The following is a 22280-nucleotide window of genomic DNA, read 5'->3' as shown; positions in this document are numbered from 1 at the left end:
CAGGCGCCCTCGAAGCATCGACTTCGACTCAGGGCTCTTTGAAAAGGGAGACAATAATCTGGTATCTTTCAGCAAGAAAGTCAACTACCTTTTTTCTCATACCGCTGTGTTTTTAGGCCTGCAATCAATAAATCCTGTTTACTGCAAACAACAACAACTGGAACAAAAGTCTCTATTTACGGAAATTAAAGCTCCAGAGAACAGGACGCACATCTGTTTGTAAATATTACAACATGTTGACACTTTAGTTTCTCAATCCTTTTAGTGTTGAAATACTTTCCACCCAGAATTGAGGTCTATTGTGCCAGCCTTTTGTGCAACAACTTCTCACCCCCCCCCCCCGCCAGGTTCCACAGAGAACACATAATCCCAACCAGATGTTGACAAAGCTCTGAATCCTCAGAATAGGGCTGCTGCTCTGAGACCAGTTTGGCTCTCATTTTGTGTTGAGCATCTTATTGATATGTGGCCTTAACAGTGGTCCTAAATCAGTGCCTTGTTTGTAGAGACTCCATTCGTGGACTCCTACTCCACCTCCTAAGCCGAGAACCAGACACACTGGTCTCATACCTCCAAAAGCTTTGTTAAACAGCACAGGACAGTTTTAGAGATCACTGAGAGCCATGAAGCATTTGGTCCTGGTGGTTTTGGGTTTGCTGCTGTCTCCACAGCGGGCACACAGCATTCTTTGCAAGCCAGTAACGTCCAGCTTTTGTCAAGGTTTGGGATACACCACTAGCTCCTATCCGACCGGAGCACTAGGCTACAACCTGCAGCAGACTGGTCAGATTGTGGAGACTCGTTGCTCACCGAACGTCGGCATACTCATGTGTCGCGTTGTTGTGCCCGAATGCAACTCGGAGACCAACAACCAAATGAAGCCATGCCGAGCTCTCTGTGAGAAGGTCAAGACAGACTGTGAGTCTGCCCTCAGAGCGAAGAGGTTGATCTGGCCGTCGAGACTACGATGTGATTCTTTACCAACGTCTAACTGTGTGCAGGTTAGTATGAAATGATCAACTCTTGTTTGAAATTTGATTTGTCGTTTTTGGTCTTGCACAGACTCTTTAAAGAACGAGTTTGTCACTTTGGGAAATACATTTATTCACTTTATTGCTGAGAGTTAGATGAGAAGATGGACACCACTCATTTCTGTACCTTAAATATGAAGCTACAGCCAGCAGCTGGTTAGCTTAGCTTAGCATAATGACTGGAAACTGGGGGAAACAGCTAGCCTGGTTCTGTCCAAAGGTAACAAAATCCACCTACCAGCACCTCTTAAGTTCACTGATAAGCACGTTATATCTTGTTTATATAATATGTACAAAAACTGGTGTAAAAACGTAAAGTTGTGGTTTAATGTAGTGACTGCAGGAAGTCACTGCACCCGGCCAAGAAGTAGGCCAGCACATAACCCCCACGTAAAACCACAAAAATTGTTTTTATCCTTAAAAATGTTGATTAGTGAGTTTCAGAAGTGCTGGTAGGTGGATTTTTTAGCTTTAGACAGAGCCAGGCTAGCAGTTTCCTCTGTTTCCAGTATTTATGGAAACATTATTTATCATGCTGCTTACACAAATGGATCAATAATAATATTCCAATAATATATAGAATAATATATAACACTCTGAGTTGGGTCAGTACTTTTATTTAATACTAATTTTTGATACTATGAGTACATTTTGATAGTATGGAGTATTTTTATACTGTGTTATTGCTACCTTTACTTGAGTAAAAGGTCTCAATGTCATGTTTGTTGTAAGGTCACACCTCACCTTACGCATCTGAAGTGGTTATATGGAAATCACTGATACATGTTTCTGTTTCTTCCAGGGTCCAGTCATCACTGTAGCTCCAACCCCCGCTGCCCCCGCTGCAACATGTCAGCCAATCACTGTCTCTCTCTGCAGCGACCAGCCTTACTCTGAGACTGTCCTGCCCAACATTCTGGGCCACACAACTCAGGAGGATGCAGGCCTGGTGCTACAGACGTTTGCACCGCTTATACAAGTGGGGTGCTCCACTCATCTGAAGCCTTTCTTGTGCTCCGTCTACACTCCTAAGTGTGTGTTAGGTAAAGCTCAACCACCCTGCAGAACGCTCTGCGAGCAAGCACGGTCCGGCTGTGAATCACTGATGAACAAGATTGGTTTACAGTGGCCAGAACCCCTCAGGTGTGAAGCATTTACCACAGATTCCTGTGAACATGTAAGTCTGCTCTTTTTGGGCTTTTGAGATGTTTGCAAGGCTCTTTATGTCTTAGAAGCCACTAGGTGTAGAGTTTTGAATAATACTACCTATATTTGTAGAGCATGTTTCAAAAAACAAGGTACAAAGTGTCTTGCACAAGGCATTTACATTAAATAGCAAATAGTCACACCTGAACACATTAAGGCGCCAAACTTTAAGTTTAATATACTCCATCAGAGCTGCTTCAGTAACCCCCTCCCCCCACACCTTTCCGACGTTAGAATTGTGGGGCTGCGTCCAACAATGTCTGTAACTTTTTGTGTGAACAACTGAGTGCAACACTATGAACGTCTTCTAGGAGAGACTGTCTGAAAATGTGCACCGTTATACCCGTATTTAAATGCTATGATGTAGTTATCGCTTGTGCAAACTGTCCTCAAAAGTTGAGAACGACAGCCGTGCTCCCGAGTCACATTCATCAACATCATAGCATACACCAAGCACGATTCCCAATTTCCATTCCTAGGGCGTCAAATACCGATGCTTTGTCACGGCCGTCAGCGTTAGATACCGACGCTTAAGGCACCGTTTAGCGTCGGTACGAGAAGCACCGGACTTTCCATTAACTACAATGTAAACCCATCCGTGTCAATATGAAACGCTCAGGGAAAGCGCGCCGGGAGTGTAGTGACGTAGCTTTGATAGCGAAAAGACACACCGGGCGGGCGGAGGGGAAGTGGATGGGTCCAACAAACACAAGGCTTTCATCCTTGCGCCACAACGTTCAGTGTCATTTTCACTGTACAAACGTAGTAGTTTTTAGCTCAACCGTGTTGTTTTTTCCTAAACCAAACTATTGGTTTTATTGCCTGAAGCTAAGCAAGTGTTTTTGTTTAAATCACAACATTAAGCACGTGTTTACTGCGACAGAAAAGAGTGACGCCGAGGGGTCTGACAAAGCATCAGGATGTGACGAGTTGGGATGAGAATGCGTCGCAACTTGCGAGGTCAGACAGACAACGCGTTGTATCGACCAATTCCTTTTGAGCATAACCCAACCCTTAGGGGCGCTTGGGTCAACCAGAGGGGCACTTAAGCTCCTCACGTGCCCTCACGTGTGACATTATGTCTGGCAAAATAACTTGCAAGTTGCCCACAGACAAATCATTGTTGAATAAAGTCACTTTTTTTAAAAGGCACTACTAGCAGAATTTGCAGGTGCACGTGTAGTTGATGAAAACTACAGCAGCAAAAATGTTTCAGAATTCACTGATTTATGTTTCTGTTCTTCCAGAGTCAAGACTTCAGTTTTACTCAAACATCCTCAACATGTGAGACAATCACTGTCCCTCTCTGCCGTGACCTGCCTTACACTGAGACTGTCTTTCCCAACATTCTGGGCCAAAAAACTCAGGACGAAGCAGGCCTGGAAATACATCAGTTTTTTCCACTTATAAGACTGGGTTGCTCCACTCATCTGAAGCCTTTCTTGTGCTCCATCTACACTCCAGAGTGTGTGTCGGGAGCACCTCGACCTCCCTGCAGAACGCTCTGCGAGCATGCACGGTCCGGCTGTCAGCCGGTGATGACAAAGTTTGGCTTCCAGTGGCCAGAAATCTTCAGGTGTGAAGCATTAACCACTGAGTCCTGTGAACACGTAAGTCTGCTCTTTTTGTTTATGTATCTAAAGCTACCAGGAGTATATGGTCTTGAAAAGGTGGTATGGAAATAAAGTTACTGTAAACTCTGCAAGCCGAACTGTCTGCGTTGACCGTATTTTGCCAAAGGTGTCGCCACAGTAAAAAGGCCACACAAGCCTGGCCAAAGGGAGTTAGACTTGGAGTGACAGTGTACACTTGTGTCTTGTTGCAGTATGGAGTGGGCAGCAGCGGGGGGGTCTGTGAGCCGATCACCATACCGATGTGCCAGGGCCTGTCCTACAACCAGACCATCACTCCAAATCTTCTGGGACACCCAAGTCAAAGAGAAGCGGTAGCGAAGATGTCCTTTTTCAACGCGATGGTGCAAACCATGTGCTCGGTGGACATACGCCTGTTCGTGTGCATGGTGTACGCCCCCCAGTGTGTGGCGGGGGAAGTGCAGCGGCCCTGCAGGTCTTTCTGCGAGAGAGCCAAACGGGGCTGTGAGGGTTTGATGACCAGCTTTGGCGTTTCCTGGCCAAATGAGCTGCGGTGTGACTCATTTCCAGAGGAAATGTGTGTAACAGTAAGTAATGGACACCTTGTTGATGGAAAATTAGAAATCAGAAGAGTTCATTTTGATGAAGTGAAATGATCATTGGATTCTTCTCTGCTTATCTATCTTTACATGACATCCTTTTCCTTTTGTTTCACAGGAGGACAGCAGGCCTGATGTAAGTGTTTTATGTAAATTCTAAGGCTCAAAATATAACATTTATATTTTATATTTATTTTTGATATATTTTTTAAAATGTATATCGCTACAGTGCCAACGCATCCTCATACAACGATTTGTATATGTTACGAAAAGTTATTCCTCATTTTCCATGAGTTTAACTATTTAAACTAACTAACTATTTAGTTAGGTTTAGGAAAAGATCGACTTGGTTTAGGCAACAAAACCACCTAATTAGGTTTAGGCAAGGAAAAGATCGTGGTTTGGGTTAAAATAACTCTGGAAGTGGCGTAACTTAAGTACGGAAGTTACGTGACAAATAAATCAACGTTGACTTCTGGTTTCACACAGGATACGAACACTAGTCTCTTGGGCGAAGTCAGGTGTTTTTTGACCCACCCATCCATCTCGACCTCCTTCCTTTAAGGCGTTTGACGCCCTTTATACTTCCTGTTTCAAAATTACATGGATTACATAAGAATTGATTACGTGGGATATATACGTTTTACCGTGCATTACTATTCATAGCTACGAAGGGTGTATGAGAACAGCCTGACAGTACTTGGTAAATAAAGGGCTCAACTTATGGGTGTATAGGTGGCCTAAGGGCAAAGTTGGCCATGTTTACAAGTGGGAAGCCAGTGAGGGATCATGTCCTCATTGCAGGTGAAGACCTCTGTGTTGATCTGAGAGGGATATCATGTGCTTTCCGCAGGTAAATCTCACCCTATGAAGCTTCTGACAGACACATTTTTTTATTTTTTATTTAATTGATACCATGTGTATCTCTACTCCCAGTTGCCAGATACATGAACCACAGTGCAGGGGAACTGGACGGTCCATATTAGAGAGTAAATATAATAAATTCCAAAACAAAAAAGCTTCATCAATAACACATAACGTAAAAGGTACTCTGTTGACTTTTTGATCACTAGTAGCAGTAGCAAGCAATACATATTCCTGGTAATGGTTTCAAACTAGTTCGCTGATGAATAGGATGCAATAAGGTACAAAGAAATACAGCAATGTGCAAAGGCAATGAAGATAAAGAAGACCACTAGCATATTAACATGGGTGTAAACAATGCAGCTTTCAAACTTTTAAGAAAAGTCAGATTTGCAAATGTTTTATGAGAAAGGAAATGCATTCAACATGTTAGACCTCAAGAATGCACGCAATGTGTTTTGGTGAGAAACACCGAATGCACTTTTGAAGGGCAAATCACTGTAATTTTCACCCATTGAAAGGATTTGACTGTCAATCAGCAGAAAAAGTGTAAAACCTGCTGCAGGATGGCGAATTACAATCATGTGCTTGGACGATACAAAGTTCACAGGAACACTCTGGTAAAAACACATCACTCCTCGTGGTCAAAAACTCCACATGGTACCTTTAACTGACACCACCAGCAGCTGGAATATTCGTTTTTGGAGCACATATAATGAATTGGGAAATAAATCCCTGCCAATATTTTAGTGCGATAAAGCTGTATATATTGCACTTATTGTATTTCACCTCAAAGTTAGTGTTATTAAGTTATTGCATGTTGTGTGAAGCAGATCTTTATGTGTCCTTGTTTCCAACAGATGCTGACTGCTGAAGGACTTCTCGCTAAGCTGATCGCAGGGGGCTTCTCTGTTCGTGGCAAAAGTCTGTTTATTTTCTACTAATTGTACACTATTTAATCATCTGAATGAGATGTCTTTACACTCATGAACGTATTTATCCTCCCCAATTTAGCCCTGAGTCTCAAGACAGCCCGCATCCTGTTGACTCTCATGGATGTATCCTTTGCTACTTAGGTTTGCTGCATAGGTCTGGAAGCAGGCAATATCACTACAGTCTCTCAACAGAAGGTGTCTGAGGATCTTTGATTCTTCATTTATTGGGTGTAATAACAGCAATTATGCAATAAAGTGTTGAGCTATATGCTTTCAATTGAATTGCGTTCTTTAACCAGCACTTTCAGGAAGACAAGACTGACGACCTGAATGTGGTGGAGGTCTTCAAACTGGAGCACTATCTGGCCGTTATCAGGAGGGAGTATGTGGAGAGCTACGAGAGCAGGAACCCACCCTCCGTCACTCAAACCCAAATGAAAAAGGCTCTGTCTGCCCGTGGTAATACGTCATATCTTTAAATCAGCCTTTAAGAAAACATTAACTGACTGAGTGGCAAGTCAATCACCCTACTGTCATTTGTGGATTGCTTTTCATCCGTTATTGTCTTCATCGGGCAGAATTCCATTTAGACGATGAAACCTTCAGAGCTCTGTGGCACGAGTACCGCTCCAAAGGTGGGATCGACTACGATGAGTATGTGGCCGTCCTGACAAAACTTCAGATCCTCAGAGGTAATGGGAACCAAATCTAGCTGTGTACAAACTCAACACTACATACTATGAGTGGTGGAAAGTAGCCGCGTACATTGCTGTACTGTTCTGTTAATTTGCGGTACTTGTACTTTACTTGAGTATTTTTCCATTTTCTGCTACTTTATACTTCTACTCCAATACAGTTCAGAGGAAAATATTGTACTTTTTACTCCCCTACATTTATTTGATAACTTTAGTTGCTTTGCAGATTCAGGCAAACTCTAATCAACAAATAAATTATAATATTATTATATCAATAAGACTTAACTGAGGTAAAGGTAAGACCACATGTAACAATAACAAACAAAAACAATCCAACTATAATAATCAAAATAATATATACATACATACTTTTGAATAAAGCAAACCTATTTGCCCACTCCCATGTTGATAAGAGCATTAAATACTTGACAAATCTCCCATTAAGGTACATTTTGAACAGATGAAAAATGTGTGATTAATTTGCGATTAAATATTTGAATCGATTAACAGCCCTGAATGATATACATTATTCTGAAATGGTATATTCTGCAAATTGACTAAACAAAAATTGACAAAATTTTGGACTTTTTCTTGTAACAGAGTATTTGTACACTGTAGTATTGTTACTGAGTACTTATTCTACCGCTGCATACTACTTTTAAGCAGGACTGGGTTTATATGGTGCATCCATGAAGGAAAAGTGGCTAAGTATTATTGAAGATAATCTTCAAAATACAGTGTTCAGTGTTTTTTTTTTCTCTTTATTGAACATGCTGAATTAATTTCAGACTGTATACGAGCATTAACATGAGGATACATCTTATTATTGTAATATATATATATATATATATATATATATATATATATAGCAGATTCAGCACATATACAGATGTTTAAAGAATATTGTACATTTTGGGTAAACTTCAGAAAATTAAGGTTATTAATATTTGCTTCCTGTGTCAGATCGATTCCAGGCTCATCTGCTGAGTTTGCCGTGTGACTGCCAAGTCGCCAGTTTCTCTTTCAAGCAGGTGAGTTTGAATGTTTTCATTAATATTGTCAAAGGAATGGTACTACTACTAATGTAGCAATGGCCCAAATGCTGTTTATTTACCTGTATGTGAACCTGCAAAGATAAATATTTCAAGTACACAATAGTATCACTTAATTACTGAAAAGAAATAAAGCTTGTTATGTAGAGATATTATAGAAATAATAAATTTAAAAATGAAAGTAGAATCCATGAATCATCTCTTCAACTGCAGAACTACTAACTAAAAGTGCAGCTCCCCTCTCCTTTAACACCTGTTCCTTAACTCAACGATGCTCCAACCTGATTGGTAGCCACTGAGAGGCGATTACCACGACTGACAGAAGCCAGTGAATGTTCATATCAGGGACTGCAGGGTCCTTTTCCACAGTGATATTATAAAAGATTAAACACATTTTAATTTACCTTATTGTTTCCAGTGATGCATGATTACAGCTCATTGTCTTATTACACTCTTAATAATATATGTTTTTCTCTTTTCAGTTCATAAAATCAGCCATAATCTGAGGATCATACAGGAGGAGCTGAGAAGAGAAATTAGTAGCATATCTGTTTAGAGCTGTAGGGACCATATATGTGGTTATAGATCATTAACACATCTTCGTTCTTAAAGTACAGAAACATTAAACTGAAAAATGAGCTGTTGTGCGTTTGAGCGATTTCTTATCGATGTGTGAAGTTTATATTTTGTCAGTTTTTATGTGTGTGTTTGTGTATTTTCAGCTCACATATATGAATTCTGTAAAATTGTTATCTCTTACTTACATTAAAAATACTCGGATGAAACAGTCATTAAGCTTTTCTACATGTTTCTCTTTATTGTTGATTGGTGAAAAATCTGCAGAAATTACATGTGAACATGATGGTCTATTCTATTACATCAGCATTGTGGATACAATCATACAAGTTAAATGAAAGATTACAGAAAGAAATTACATGAAACTTAATTCCAACGTGCAAATAAAAACTCAATCAGTGGCCTATAGCTTAGGTTGGTTCAAACTGTACATAATGTTATCATCCAGGTATTTATATGTTAGACCTTTAACAAGCAGTGGATGTTATACGCTGTCATGGTTTGTTCTTTTGTCCCTCCTCTTCAGCCCCATTGCCAGTTCCTCAAAGACTATTCATTCCATCTTTCTTCCCTCTTTGCCCTATTACCTGAGTCCCACACCCATCGACACACCTGCTTCCACTTCCCTCATCTGCTCTGCAATTACCTGACCTTCCCCGCCCACCTCCTCACCTGCATCTCATTGTCTAATCAGTCACTCACTACATAGGCCTACATAGCCTGTTATCGGTCTGCCGGACCCACTGCCATTCGGACTTTGATTACTATAAGCTTTTTGTAAATAAATCACTGAACTCTGCCTGCTGACGCCTGGTTTACATTATTTATCTTATTATGATCTAGTTTACAAAAAACTAAAATGTCACCTGAACATTCAGTAACAAGCTGGTAAATAATCTATGACATGGTCATGTGATATTTCTTGACTTTTAGGTGACACTTATCACCTGTATGCTCTTTTAAACTGTCAGGTGCCCAGTGGATTCTGGGAGGCTGAGGTCTATAGTTTTGTCCTTATACTGAGGTACAGTAGCTGTATGTAAATTCACAGCATAAAATGACATATTTGCCCACCTTCACTGTAAAAGAAATCATGGTTTTGTCCTCCAAATTGGGGCAAAAAAAGGCTGCATTTCTCTGCCTGTTTTGGAGGACTTTATGGAGCCTGTTATTAATTCAGTCAGGGGGGTTTAGAGGATCCAGTGTCTGACCTGGGACACAGCAAATGTCCTAGAAAATCTAGAGCTAAATCTGCATTCACTGCAACAAAAAGAGAGCTAAATCTACATCCAAAGAGAACTAAATCTGCCTCCACTGCAACAAAAAGAGAGCTAAATCTGCATCCGAAGAGATCTAAATCTGCATCCACTGCTACGTAAGAGATCTAAATCTGCATCCAAAGAGAGCTAAATCTGCAACCACTGCTACAAAGAGAGCTAAATCTGCATCCAAAGATATCCAAATCTGCATCCACTGCTACGTAAGAGATCTAAATCTGCATCCACTGCTACGTAAGAGATCTAAATCTGCATCCACTGCTTCAAAAACCTCTTACTAGAACAATGTATTGACAGAAGTAAAAGAGTATATAATTCACAACAACCACAAACCAGTCAGAGAGTGAGCCTGGAGCCTTTAACAATAAGAGTTTACTGCAGGTAATTTGTTGCCATGTTTGTCTTAATGACAGTCGTTGTTGTTGTTATGGAACGTGTCATTATGAAAATAAGTAGAATCAGATATTAAATAATGAGCTGAATTTGAATTTGACAATTCTTATTTAATTATTTCAAAATGTTATGGTATGTATAATTATGTATTCCATAACAGATTTTTTTCATTTATTTAAAAAGCAACAGTGTTTTTACAATAAAGCAAAATGTGCTTGGAGTCACCCCAGGCAAAAACATCAGTTTTTTTCATGCACTGGTCAATTTTGCGATTTTGGCCTACGTTGCTTCCATAACAGAAAGAAAGCATAAAAAATACACATTTAGGTGTTTATTTTACTACTTTGTCTATTTGCGTCTGTAGATTTCTCCTAAATTCACAAAAAGTTAGCTTTAGATAATGCCTCATTTGCATATTTAAACATACGATTTCTTGTAATACCAAAAATAATTGTCTTAATGTAAGTAATCAACGGGGGAAGTTTCATAGTGATATCTATTAGTTAAATTATTTACCCTAACACCTGGGGTGTCTCCCCTTAACTAGAGCACATATATTGATTGCAGGTGTTAGCTGTTTATTATCACTCAGCTCGTTAGTCTTTGTCACCACTGACGTATTCTTCCTCATCTCTTTTCCACTGTTGTTATTTAAACTCCAAACCCCTCTCAGAAAGAGGAAAGGAGACCACGTTTTACTGTATCTAACACAAAGACACTGACGAGTTTAGCGGGTCCATCTTAACCCTGAAGGCAGGGTAGACCGGCTCGGTGAACGTGGTGCTGAAGGTGTGGATGTGGGTCGGTTTGTCTGAGCGGATTCTGTAGAAGGACAGAGTGCCAGCAGACCAGTCCAGGTACACTCCCACTCTGTTCGAGATGGGGACATTGATGGGCACCCTTTTGTTTCTGTGAAGGATGGAGTAGCCATCATTAGAGCAGCTCAGACTCCAGGACTGATCATTCCTTCCAAGACAGCAGTCGTCACCGGTTCCTCTTCTTCTGATTCCTCTGTAAGCCACGGCTATATAAACATGTCCTTCCCACTCAACCTCCCAGTAACAGCGACCAGTCAGACCATCGGTACACAGCAGCTGTTTCCAGTAATCAAATCTCTCTGGATCATCAGGATGTGGCTGCGTCTCTTTCCTCACTGTCACCTTCCTGTTGTTGTCAGACAGTATGAGTTTCCTGTTTGCTGTGTTTGGGTCCAGTGTGAGTTCACTGGCGTCTGATGGAGAGAACGAGACAATGTTAGCATTGTCATTGTGAGCGTATTAGCATGTGATGTTAGTATTTAGCTCAAAGCACCGCTGGGCAGCCTCACAGAGCTGCTAGCAGGACTGTAGACTCTTAAGGGCCCTTTTACACCTGCTTCGTTGGGTCTGGAGTTCAGACTTTTCTGTTTGAACCAAAATGAGAGGTGTGAAACCTCCCCTGGACCACGGTCTGAACCCAACAGCCGAACCTTGGTCCGACAAAAAGAGGTGGTCTCGGTCCGGATCACACTGACCATGGTTCCGTTCATTTCTATTGTGAATTCTCAGGTAAGTGGTGTGGAAATACTTGGGGAGAATGAACCCCAGATGGGCTGCAGCATTTTGAACTAGTTGCAGAGGTCTGCTGGCAGACACAGACAAGGAGGAAGCTGCAGTAGTCCAGGCAGGAGATGGAATGAGCCTCTTTGAGCACTTTGGCTGCCTCCTCATTGAGGAAGGGGTGAATCATCCTGATGTATGAAATCAATTTACAGCAATGTTTGCTAAGAGCGACGTTCGTCATCCTGGGTCACACCTCCAATGCACGGTCACACATGCGCGAAATTCATATTTGCCTCCCGTTCACTTCCAATCTATGCTTGGAATCATTTGCTTCTTCGCATTCGTGTGGAGCTCAACTTTGGTGAACTTACAGTTCGAATATCACCTTGACAGGCGATGAGAGAGCAGAGAGCAGCTCTCGAAGACTCATGGTTGTCAATCAAAATCAATTGTGTACTACCTCTTGTCATGATTTAAAAAGACTAGGGCTGTCAAAGTTAACATGATAATAAAGTGTTACCGCAATTTGCGATTTTTAGGTTGTAGCGGGCTCAGTTGTAAAGCTAGAGTGAAGATACTGGCATCATATGTAACTAGAGAACCTAAGGAATCCATTGGTACCAACTAATCTGTACAATCTCATATGAGCTTGTCGAAAGGATGTTAAATAATGCACCAAACTTATGCTAAATCTTGTCAAGGAAAAACTGTCATGGCCCTTTTTAAAGGGGTCCCTTGACCTCTGACCTCAACATATGTGAATGAAAATGGGTTCTATGGGTACTCATGAGACTCCTCTTTACGGACATGCCCACTTTATGATAATCACATGCAGTTTGGGGCAAGTCATAGTCAAGTCAGCACACTGACACACTGACAGCTGTTGTTGCCTGTTGGGCTGCAGTTTGACATATTATGATTTGAGCATATTTGTTATGCTAAATGCAGTACCTGTGAGGGTTTCTGGACACTATTTGTCATTGTTTTATATTGTAAATTGATTTCCAATAATAAATGTATACATACATTTGCATAAACCAAGAATATTTGCACACTTTCATGTTGATAAGAGTATTAAATACTTGACAAATCTCCTTTTAAGGTACACTTTGAACAGATAAAAACATGTGCAATTAATGTGCGATTTATCACCATTAACTATGGACAATCATGCGATTAATTGCAAGTAAACATTTTAAACAATTAACAGCCCTAAAAAAAAACCCACACACTTACACTTCTTCAGACCAGATATCATTGACTGTGATCCACCATGGTCCACCCTGGTGCAAAAAACAAAGTCAGATCAGCACTTAACAAACTGAATGACTTTCTGAACAACTTTTATTTGCTTATTTTGACATCCTGACTCAAAAAAAATCAACCTACACCCTTGTGACTTGTCTGTCCATACCTGAGAGTGTCCAGTCTCCAGCTGGGATCCTCCAGTCCAGCAGAAAGTAGCATCCTTCCCGAGTCTCCTGGATGATTGTAGCTCAGGTCCAGCTCTCTCAGATAGGAGGGGTTGGATTTCAGAGCAGAGCCCAGATAGGTACAGCCTTTTTTTGTGATCAGACAACCTGAGAGCCTACACACACACACACACAGGCACACAAACACAAACACACACAGTTAGGAGTATTGTTTTTATTTTACTTGTTCCTGCTTTTTATGGGAACTGCTTTTGCAATTACTTTTTGTAAACAAGAGTTTTGTGAAAAACAAGGCTTAAAGCCCCGTTTTTTCAAATCTAAACCACAATTCTACTGACTCCTCTCCAACTTACTACGGAGCACTATTTTGACACTTGTTTACCGTTGTTGTGCACTGTAGTGCTGTAGTACAGCCTGCAAGTCCACACAGTTCCCAAGAACTAGAAGAGCAACTTATTGTCTGGAAATATATAACATAATATGTATTTCCACCCAATGTTTGCTGTGCATACTATGGTCATCCAGCCCGTTCTCATTCCCAGGGCATTTTTACTGTAAAAACATAGTAATTTTAAGACCAACCGTATTGGTTTTTCCTAAACCTAATTAGGTGGTTTTGTAGCCTAAACCTAAGCAAGTGTTTTTGTTTAATTCTCAACATTAAGCACGTGTTTACTGCGTTGGGATGAGAATGTGTTGGGTCATCTGTCGAACAAACTGATGAATCCTGACCTGAGAACCTCCAGTCTACAATGTGGACTCTCCAACCCAGCACAGAGCAGCTTCACTCCTGCATCCTGCAGGTTGTTGTGACTCAGGTCCAGCTCTCTCAGACTGGAGGACGGGGAGCTGAGAACGGAGGACAGAGCTTCACAGCTTCTCTCTGACAGATTACAGCAACTCAGCCTAAAGAAGCATTAGAAACAGAAAAGAAACTGTAAGATTATTTTTATTATCTTAATACATTTAATTTATGTAGTTAGTTTTTAACCTACAGAGCTTTAGTGGAGGCTTTGACCACTGGCAGCAGCCTCAGAAGAGCCTCCTCTGAAGAGTAGTATTTCTTCAGGTCAAACACGTCCAGGGCTTTTTCTGAAGACAGCAAAATGAAAGCCAGACCTGACCACTGAACAGGAGAGAGAGCATATTTGGGCAGATGATTTGAACACAGGCACTGTTGGATCTCCTTCACTAGAGAAGGGTCATTCAGTTCATTCAGACAGTGAAACAGATTGATGCTTCTCTCTGCAGGGAGGTTCCCTCTGATCTTCTCCTTGATGTACTGGACTGTTTCCTGATTGGTCAGTGAGCTGCTTCCTGTCTGTGTCACCAGGCCTCGTAGGAGAGTCTGGTTGGTCTCCAGTGAAAGACCAAGGAGGAAGCGGAGGAACAGGTCCAGGTGTCCATTTGAACTCTGTAAGGCCTTGTCCACAGCACTCTGATAGAGGAGTACAGGTTTGACTCTGAACCATCTAGACCACAGGGAAGTGGATTTTTCTTCTGACAGCAGATTGACACCTGAGTTGATGAACGTCAGATGGACATGAAGAGCAGCCAGAAACTCTTGAACGCTCAGGTGGACGAAGCAGAACACCTTATCCTGGTACAGCCCTCTTTCCTCTTGAAAGATCTGTGTGAACACTCCTGAGTACACCGACGCTGCCGTGACATCGATGCCACACTCTGTGAGGTCGGAGTCATAGAATATCAGGTTGCCTTTCTGCAGCTGGTCAAAAGCCAGTTTTCCCAGAGACACAATCATCTCCCTGCTCTGTGGAGTCCAGTGTGGATCTGTCTCAGCTCCTCCATCATACTTGATGTTCTTCATTTTGGACTGAACCACCAAGAAGTGGATGTACAGCTCAGTAATCGTCTTGGGCAGCGCTCCTCCCTCTCTGGTCTTCAACACCTGCTCCAGAACTGTAGCAGTGATCCAGCAGAAGACTGGGATGTGGCACATGATGTGGAGGTTTCGTGATTTCTTGATGTGGGAGATGATTCTGCTGGCCTGCTCCTCATCTCTGAATCTGTTAACGAAGTACTCCTCCTTCTGTGGATTGGTGAACCCTCTGACCTCTGTCACCGTGTCAACAAACGCAGGAGGGATCTGATTGGCTGCTGCAGGCCGTGTGGTTATCCAGAGGTGAGCAGAGGGAAGCAGTTTCCCCCCAATGAGGTTTGTCAACAGCACATCCACCGAGGCGGACTCTGTGACATCAGTCAGGATCTCATTGTTGTGGAAGTCCAGAGGAAGTCGACACTCGTCCAGACCGTCAAAGATGAACAAACAAACAAACTCTTCAAACCTGCAGATTCCTGCTTCTTTGGTTTCGGTAAAGAAGTGATGAACGAGCTCCACCAAGCTGTACTTCTTCTCTTTCAGCACATTCAGCTCTCTGAAAGTGAATGGAAATGTGAACTGTATGTCCTGGTTGAATTTGTGTTCAGCCCAGTCCAGAGTGAACTTCTGCGTTAAGACTGTTTTCCCGATGCCAGCCACTCCCGTGGTCATCACTGTTCTGACTGGTTCATCTCTTCCAGGTGAGGGTTTAAAGATGTCTTCCAATCTGATTGTTGTCTCTGGTCTGGTTGGTTTCCTGAATGCCATTTCAATCTGTCTGACCTCATGTTCATCACTGACCTCTGCAGTCCCTCCCTCTGTGATGTAGAGCTCTGTGTAGATCTGATTCAGAAGGTCTGGATTTCCTGCTTTAGCAATACCCTCAAACACACACTGAAACCTCTTCTTCAGATTAGATTTGAGTTTACGGCAGCACTCTGCAGCAGCAAGAGTTTCTATAAGGAAAAACAACATAATGTATTGGATTACATTCGATTTTCAGGTCAATTCAGACACAATGATTGCAATATGGAGCTGTTGTGAGATCCAAACACGCATCTCGTACTATGATAATGCTCTGCTAGCGACTAGGCAATGGTCAAGTGTGGTTTTATATGACTGACAGGGTTAGCGTGTTGCCCCAATTTCGATATAAGTTTATGTAATTGTGTCATCAAAAGTATTGAAAGGTTTACAGGTTTACAGGAAGACAGAACAGTGCGTCCCGTGGATGCGTCGATAGTGAGATTACTGAATCTCAAAGCCATTTTCTGCAGTACATGCGGTACTGTAGAAAAACGTGTACCGTCACGTCTTCAAAATTTGGGCATTGACTTGGTACCTAGGTATCGGTTCTCGTGACATCCCTACACGTGACATTGTCTAGGGACATCTCCATTTTCAGCTGGACAAACAGCTATAGCCAGTTTGTGTGCAGCCATGAAGAATTCATAGTTCTGATGCAAGAGTTGCACAGCATATTTACAGTACATTTTAGAAGTGTAAATCTACCATTTTAACATTTATTAAAAGCCTCTTACTGTTCTGCAGAGAGTCAGCCAGCTCCTCCTGCTTCATTCTCCTCAGGAAGTGCTGTGTGATCTTCAGAAATGCCTCTCTGCTGCTCCTCCTCTGCTCTTCCTCTTCACCATCAACCACCTCCTCGTCCTCATCTTGGCTCTCTAAGCATTCTGGATAATCTGGACTCAAAACCCTTCGGAACTTCTTAAGCTCGTTCTTCGCAAAAGCAACAATGTCCTCTTCAAGTGTCTGGAATAAAACAATATTCAATTAACTTTCAACTTTATTAACTTAAAGGTATGATATGTTACATTTGTCGGTTTAAACAAACAGAATTCAAACTTGGCCCCTCCTCCTCGGCTCAACGAGAGAGCAGTGGTGTTCGAGCGAGCTATAGAGTGAATGAAGAGAGGGAGCGGCGTTAGTGGGAACAAAGCAGTGAATCAGAGAAAAAACGTTACTTTCTGATTGTTTCACGGAGGGTACGTTCTAAAGCACAAATACACATACCCACACCTCCGCACAACCATGCGGGAAGGTGCTGCTATCCTGAATTATGAATGAATGCAGCAAAGGGTAGGTTTCATCCTGTCCGCTGTGGCTCAGCACTGCTCGCAGTCAAACTCAAACTGACACACCGATAGCAGCAGCACACAGCAGAGGAGAAACAGGGGAGCAGGGAAACACTGGAGCCCGTGCACATAAAAACACACAACCCGTTCTCATCCGTCAAATACGGCCGATTTGTATCTAAGAGGATTGTAGCTTTGTTTGCTAACATTGTTGTTGCTTTTTTAGGAAATTCCTGCATATAATACCGTTAACTCTCTTTCTAAAGTCATACAACACATTTTGAAAAATATGCTTATGACTGATTTCCCCTTCAGCCAAAAAAACTCCTCAATCTGTTTGTACTTCACTTCTCTAACCTGACTCTTGCAGACCCCTTGCCATCGATTTAACTGTCCGACAGGAGGTGAGGAAGGTCCCTATCCAAGGCGTCGCTATCAAGGCACTTTCTTAGCTATTTCTCAATAAGAAATATTGTCCATGCTCAAGTGTTTGTGGATTTTTTTTCATTTTTGGGATGGAGATACAACACGTCAGTTAGCAGAGTAAGAGTTAGAAAAGTGTACAATGGCGCCTGGATCCTGTCTTGCCATCTTGTTTCCAAGTGTGTTAACTACTAGTTAAAGGTGGGCTTGTACAGTACACACCATAAATATGGAGTCCAGCTCTGTTTGACGACCAGTGACGACCTCTGACGTCTCCTGGAGAACTCTGTGGAGAGAACATGATCCATTAGTAATGACGACTGGACGGTTTTCATGTATAACTGAACACTGAACAATGTTAGTAGAAACATACGCCAGTGACTTGAACACACAGCTTAAGGAGAAACTGTTCTCTCATGCTATCTTGCAACTTGAGCAAAACCAAAGGTTTGACAAAAGATGGGATGTTATGTAGACATTGGAAGTACATTGCATTTCCAGAAAAAAATATATATTTTTGTTGTGATGACTTGTAAAGAAATGTTGCACTGCACATTATGGCTACTCTTCTTCCAAAACTATGTGTGCTGCAATGTTAAAGGAAGAGTTCAACACATCGGGAAACATGCGCAAAGTATATTTATAAAATATGGTTACACCCCTTTATTTGTGCTAAAAATGTTCTCTCAACTTACTTAGAAACTGAATCTTGCTGTTTGAAAACCATAGGGTAATCCATGGACTTGTCACTCTTCATGGACACACAGGTTGGTGCAGGAGAATCAGCTCTTTCCTGCTCAGTCCTGAAAGCAGCGAAGCATTGACAGACAGGTGGAGAAAGAAGGTGGGTGTTAAGAGTTACAACACACAGCGAACCAAATTTCAGTCAGACCTCAAAAAACATTTTCTGTTTAAGGAAATTCAGATGAAAACAATAGAAAAATGTGCACTAATTGAACCTCTCTGACACTTTAAGGTGGACAGTTCTCAACTCAAGGTGATCATGCGTTGCCATAATTGCTCAAGTATTTAGCTTTAATCTTTGAACATACAAACCCCCTGGTCTGAGGACCTGATGCTCCAACTCTTCTAAGTTCAAAGGGCCATCGCCATGGAACTTGGCAAGTAACTTTTTGAAAACGAAGGTGGCGAGTAGCCAGTGAAGAGGAGCAACGTCCTGTTTTGGTTTTAACGTGATGCTGCAGAATTCTGCGTTACACGTCCATTCATCCATCAATCCGTTTCTGGTGGCTTATCTAAGTCCGGGTCTTGTTGGTAGCAGGCTAAGCAAAGCAGCCTACCTTTCCTTCTCCCTATACTTCCTTTACTTTCTCATGAGTGACCCCAGAGGGATCCCAGGCATCATTGGATACATATCACTCCAGTGTTCTGGTGCATCTCCACAGAAAAGTGTACCGGGTGCATCACATTTAAGAAAGATTAAAAGACGAGGCAGACAGATTTAAATCAACAATTCATTAATGTTACACCAGTGTTATATAATATAGCTACACCCCTTCATAGAGAATTTGTGCTAAAAATGCTGATAAAAGTACTTACTTAGAAACTGAATCTTGCATCTTGCAATCTTTGAAAACCATAGGGTAATCCATGGACTTGTTACTCTTCATGGACACACAGCTTGGTGCAGGAGATTCAGCTCTTTCCTGCTCAGTCCTGAAAGAAATGGAGCATTGAAAGACAAGTGGAAGTATATGTATAGCTCAATGACTGAAGAACAATGTTGTGTGTTACCTCACATAGCAAACAAATTTAAAGTTTTACTCTAATGTTCTTGTGCATCTCCACAGGGAAGTGTCCAGGAGGAAACTAATCTACTGTGCACACGAATCCCTTCTTCTTCAGTTTATCTCGAATGACTTTATAAACATCACTATTTTTGTGGACTTCATTTAGCATATTCTGTTTGTTTTCTTTGGCCCAGATGACAAGCAAACATCGGTGTTCTGCAGAAGTCCACGTCCGTCCTTTCCCACTCATGTTAACCTGTTTTTAACCTGTGTCCATCTCAACAGATGCCCACGCAGGCAGCCTGCGTTTTGGATTACTTCCTGCAACTGGGTTGGATTACGTTCTCACTGCAATCGAACCACCTCTTGCAAGCGGTCTCGGACCGGCTGTTTTGGTCCACACCAGAGATCGATTAAAACGGACAAAATGTTGGCTTGTGAAATCACCCTTAGAAAATTTGTGCTCAAAAAGTTCTGTTGACTTACTTAGAACTTGAATCTTGTCGTTTGAAGACCATAGGGTAATCCATGGACTTGTTACTCTTCATGGACACACAGCTTGGCGCAGAAGAATCTGCCCTTTGCTGCTCGGTCCTGAAAGAAATGTAGCATTGACAGAAAGGTGAAGAAAGACTGTAAAAAAAGATGGTATGTGCTACAAGTTACCACACATAGCAAACCAAATTTCAGTCAGACCTCAGAAACCATTTTCTGTTCAAGAAAATGCAGATGAAAACAAATGTGTCTTAAGATGATTTTTAAAAATGTGCACTAATTCGACCTCTCTGACACTTTTAGGTAGACGGTTCATCATGCTTTTGTATCTCCACAGGGAAGTATCCAAGAAGAAATATATATGTATGTATAAATCTAAAGAAACAAAGTTACCATCTTTTCACTAGAAGCTAAATGCTATGAATCCCAGAGACAGAGTCTGAATGAGTAATATCCCCTCCTTCCTCAAAAACTGGGCGTCAACAGTCAGACTTTTCTGACTCATGACAGTGGAATGATTTCACACTGAGCTCTGATATGCAATGTTAAAACTTGAACTTTATTAGAATCATCATATCCGTGAATTTAAATTAGAATAATTTAGGAGCAATGGTCTGCTATAAAGCGCCCAGGGTTAAGTGTCTTCCTCAAGGACACTACGACACGCAGACAGTAGAAGCTAGAGATCGAACCGCCAACCTTGTGGTTAAAGGACGACCCACTCAACCCACTGAGCTACATCCACCCCTAGCCCCTAGCGAGATCTTCATCTTACCTCTCAGGACCGGTCCAGCTCTGATGTTCCTCAGATAGAGAGGTGCTGGAGGGCGGGACTCCCTCATCTTCCTCCTCAGACTGACTCATGGTAGAAAGCACACCTTTACGCAAACACACCAAACGTGCTGTATTAGCCGGATCAATTCATTACAAGATCTTAATTACAATCAATCATGTCCATAAAATTCCCTTGAGAAATGTAGAACAAATTTGTGACATTACATGAAAAAAATCTAAATTACAACAATGTAGTCCAACAAGTCCTTCCTTCAGATTTAAATTGGATTATTTAGAGTGGACACAATTGGTTGATTAATCAATTAGTTTATCTGTAGAAAAATAAACGGCAACTTCTCCAAAGTGGAGATTTGCTGTTTTTATCTGTTTTATATTATTGTAAACTGAACATCTTTTGAGATTTAAACAAAATAAGGTAGCTAAAGAAAACACCTTGTTCTCATAATACTAACATATGAATCAATTCATAGAAAAAAAATAATCAGTCGATTAATCAATAATTTAAAAAAAAATCCTTAATTTTAGCCTTAGAATTATGATTACTTATGCCTATAAATGTTGGAGCTGGTCGAGATGGAGCTGACTTGAACTACTTTATAGATAATCAATACATTTATTGTATTCTATAAACTGATTATAAGTTTTGTATATAAAATATTTATCTGCAAAGTAACAAGCTATAGTAACTATAGATGTAAAAGTACTTATATTCCACTGCTGCTCTTTAGTTTTACAGACTTTGGTTGTGTTCCTGTTTAATCGTGTTAATAAAGAAAATATTAATTTAGATTTTGTTGAATCTGGAAATCTCAAGCCTTGGGCCAGGAACGGCAGAGATCCCAGCTCAATATTCTTCAATGTTCAATTTTAATGGAGTCAGAAAGTCAACACAGGTTACTCAAATGAATCACATAATGCTGTACAAGTATTTTGCAAAAAGCAGAGTTTTCATCGTGTTTAATATCAACAGACACAAACACAACCAAAACCCGAGCAGGTCCGGACACGTCTGTCCGGACGCAACTGCCCGCGGTCTTTAGATCATAACCTTATATACTTGGAACAAAGAACTCACCTCCTATTTTCCTGTCATCGTAAATTGTGGTATTCCTCAATTCTACTGGTCTCTGTCTTACTAATCAGCATATGACCTCTGCCATACATATGATCTTGGTACCTCCTCTGCCAGATTCCCTGTTTTGGGCCCCCTGCAGCTGCAAGGTTGCTTGGATCAGCATTACATCACTAAAGCTGTGAGTTACAGTGGCCAGTGTGAGTATTACAGCACTGGGATCAATACAGCAGCACTATGATTGTATGCTGTTTCAGTAGTAAAAACAGTGTTATAGGATTAATACTTTTATCATTGTTTATCACATTTTTATATAGTTTAAAAGGGATTGCTTCCTCAATTTCACTCAAAACAATCAGGAAAATAAATACCTGGTGGTGACTTCCTCCTACATCCACATCAAGTGACCAAGTTCTGCCTTCTTCAGGGAAGGAAAGATTGACAGAGAGATGAAGTTAATTTTTTCCTACAAATCAGCTGAGTCACTTCACCTGACACTGTTTTCACAACTTCACCATGAAAAAAACATCAGTTTGTTATTGTAGAATCATAATCATGTGGGTGCAAAGTAGTCTCAGATCAGGTGCTTACAGTAAGTGTTATAAAGTGACTGCTGG

At 41.3% G+C, this 22280-nt stretch overlaps 2 protein-coding genes and 1 long non-coding RNA gene across 6 annotated transcripts in view; 1 reads left to right on the top strand and 2 right to left on the bottom strand.

Moving 5' to 3' along the window:
* Positions 1 to 394: 394 nt before the first annotated feature.
* Positions 395 to 8765, top strand: LOC141778565 (uncharacterized). 2 transcript variants are annotated; one of them, XM_074652915.1, is made up of 11 exons: positions 396 to 1001; positions 1834 to 2208; positions 3485 to 3847; positions 4063 to 4416; positions 4547 to 4564; positions 6153 to 6216; positions 6307 to 6350; positions 6536 to 6686; positions 6806 to 6919; positions 7886 to 7953; positions 8457 to 8765. In XM_074652915.1, exons 1-11 carry the CDS (start codon positions 624 to 626, stop codon positions 8478 to 8480), a joined length of 1953 nt encoding a protein of 650 aa, XP_074509016.1. In that variant the 5' UTR covers positions 396 to 623; the 3' UTR covers positions 8481 to 8765. The 2 variants fall into 2 exon arrangements, with proteins under 2 accessions (XP_074509017.1, XP_074509016.1); XM_074652916.1 differs by lacking the exon at positions 4547 to 4564 and having other exon boundaries at positions 395 to 1001; positions 4063 to 4434.
* The window catches only part of LOC141778576 (uncharacterized), a 24039-nt gene continuing 10524 nt past the window's right edge, over positions 8766 to 22280 (bottom strand). Inside the window, exon 2 of the long non-coding RNA XR_012596101.1 lies at positions 8766 to 9887. This is a non-coding gene — a long non-coding RNA (uncharacterized LOC141778576). The remainder of the gene's footprint in view (positions 9888 to 22280) is intronic.
* LOC141778562 (NLR family CARD domain-containing protein 3-like) overlaps positions 8766 to 22280 on the bottom strand; it is a 14362-nt gene continuing 847 nt past the window's right edge. The window contains exons 2-13 of one of the 3 annotated variants that reach the window (XM_074652906.1): positions 22035 to 22084; positions 20572 to 20674; positions 19788 to 19895; positions 19111 to 19227; positions 18246 to 18353; positions 17773 to 17836; positions 16576 to 16804; positions 14190 to 15990; positions 13927 to 14100; positions 13176 to 13349; positions 12998 to 13044; positions 8766 to 11451 (exon numbers count right to left, since the gene is read on the bottom strand). In XM_074652906.1, coding sequence (XP_074509007.1) covers positions 10925 to 11451; positions 12998 to 13044; positions 13176 to 13349; positions 13927 to 14100; positions 14190 to 15990; positions 16576 to 16804; positions 17773 to 17836; positions 18246 to 18353; positions 19111 to 19227; positions 19788 to 19895; positions 20572 to 20660 — 3438 coding nt within the window. In that variant the 5' untranslated portion in view covers positions 20661 to 20674; positions 22035 to 22084 and the 3' untranslated portion in view covers positions 8766 to 10924. Of the gene's footprint in view, positions 11452 to 12997; positions 13045 to 13175; positions 13350 to 13926; positions 14101 to 14189; positions 15991 to 16575; positions 16805 to 17772; positions 17837 to 18245; positions 18354 to 19110; positions 19228 to 19787; positions 19896 to 20571; positions 20675 to 21666; positions 21804 to 22034; positions 22085 to 22280 lie in introns of those variants that run through there. The other 2 variants (XM_074652907.1, XM_074652908.1) reach the window with 2 other exon arrangements.

This window comes from Sebastes fasciatus, chromosome 12 (assembly GCF_043250625.1).
Source record: "Sebastes fasciatus isolate fSebFas1 chromosome 12, fSebFas1.pri, whole genome shotgun sequence".
NCBI classification, from domain to species: Eukaryota; Metazoa; Chordata; class Actinopteri; order Perciformes; family Sebastidae; genus Sebastes; species Sebastes fasciatus.
This window is presented reverse-complemented; position numbering and strand designations above follow the sequence as displayed.

What these genes read in the sequence shown, in the direction of transcription:
- LOC141778565 (XM_074652916.1), top strand. Translation starts at nt 624, where the DNA reads ATGAAGCATTTGGTCCTGGTGGTTTTGGGTTTGCTGCTGTCTCCACAG. An exon ending in CAACGTCTAACTGTGTGCAG is followed by an intron (nt 1,002 to 1,833) that starts GTTAGTATGAAA and finishes TGTTTCTTCCAG; the next exon opens with GGTCCAGTCATCACTGTAGC. An exon ending in CCACAGATTCCTGTGAACAT is followed by an intron (nt 2,209 to 3,484) that starts GTAAGTCTGCTC and finishes CTGTTCTTCCAG; the next exon opens with AGTCAAGACTTCAGTTTTAC.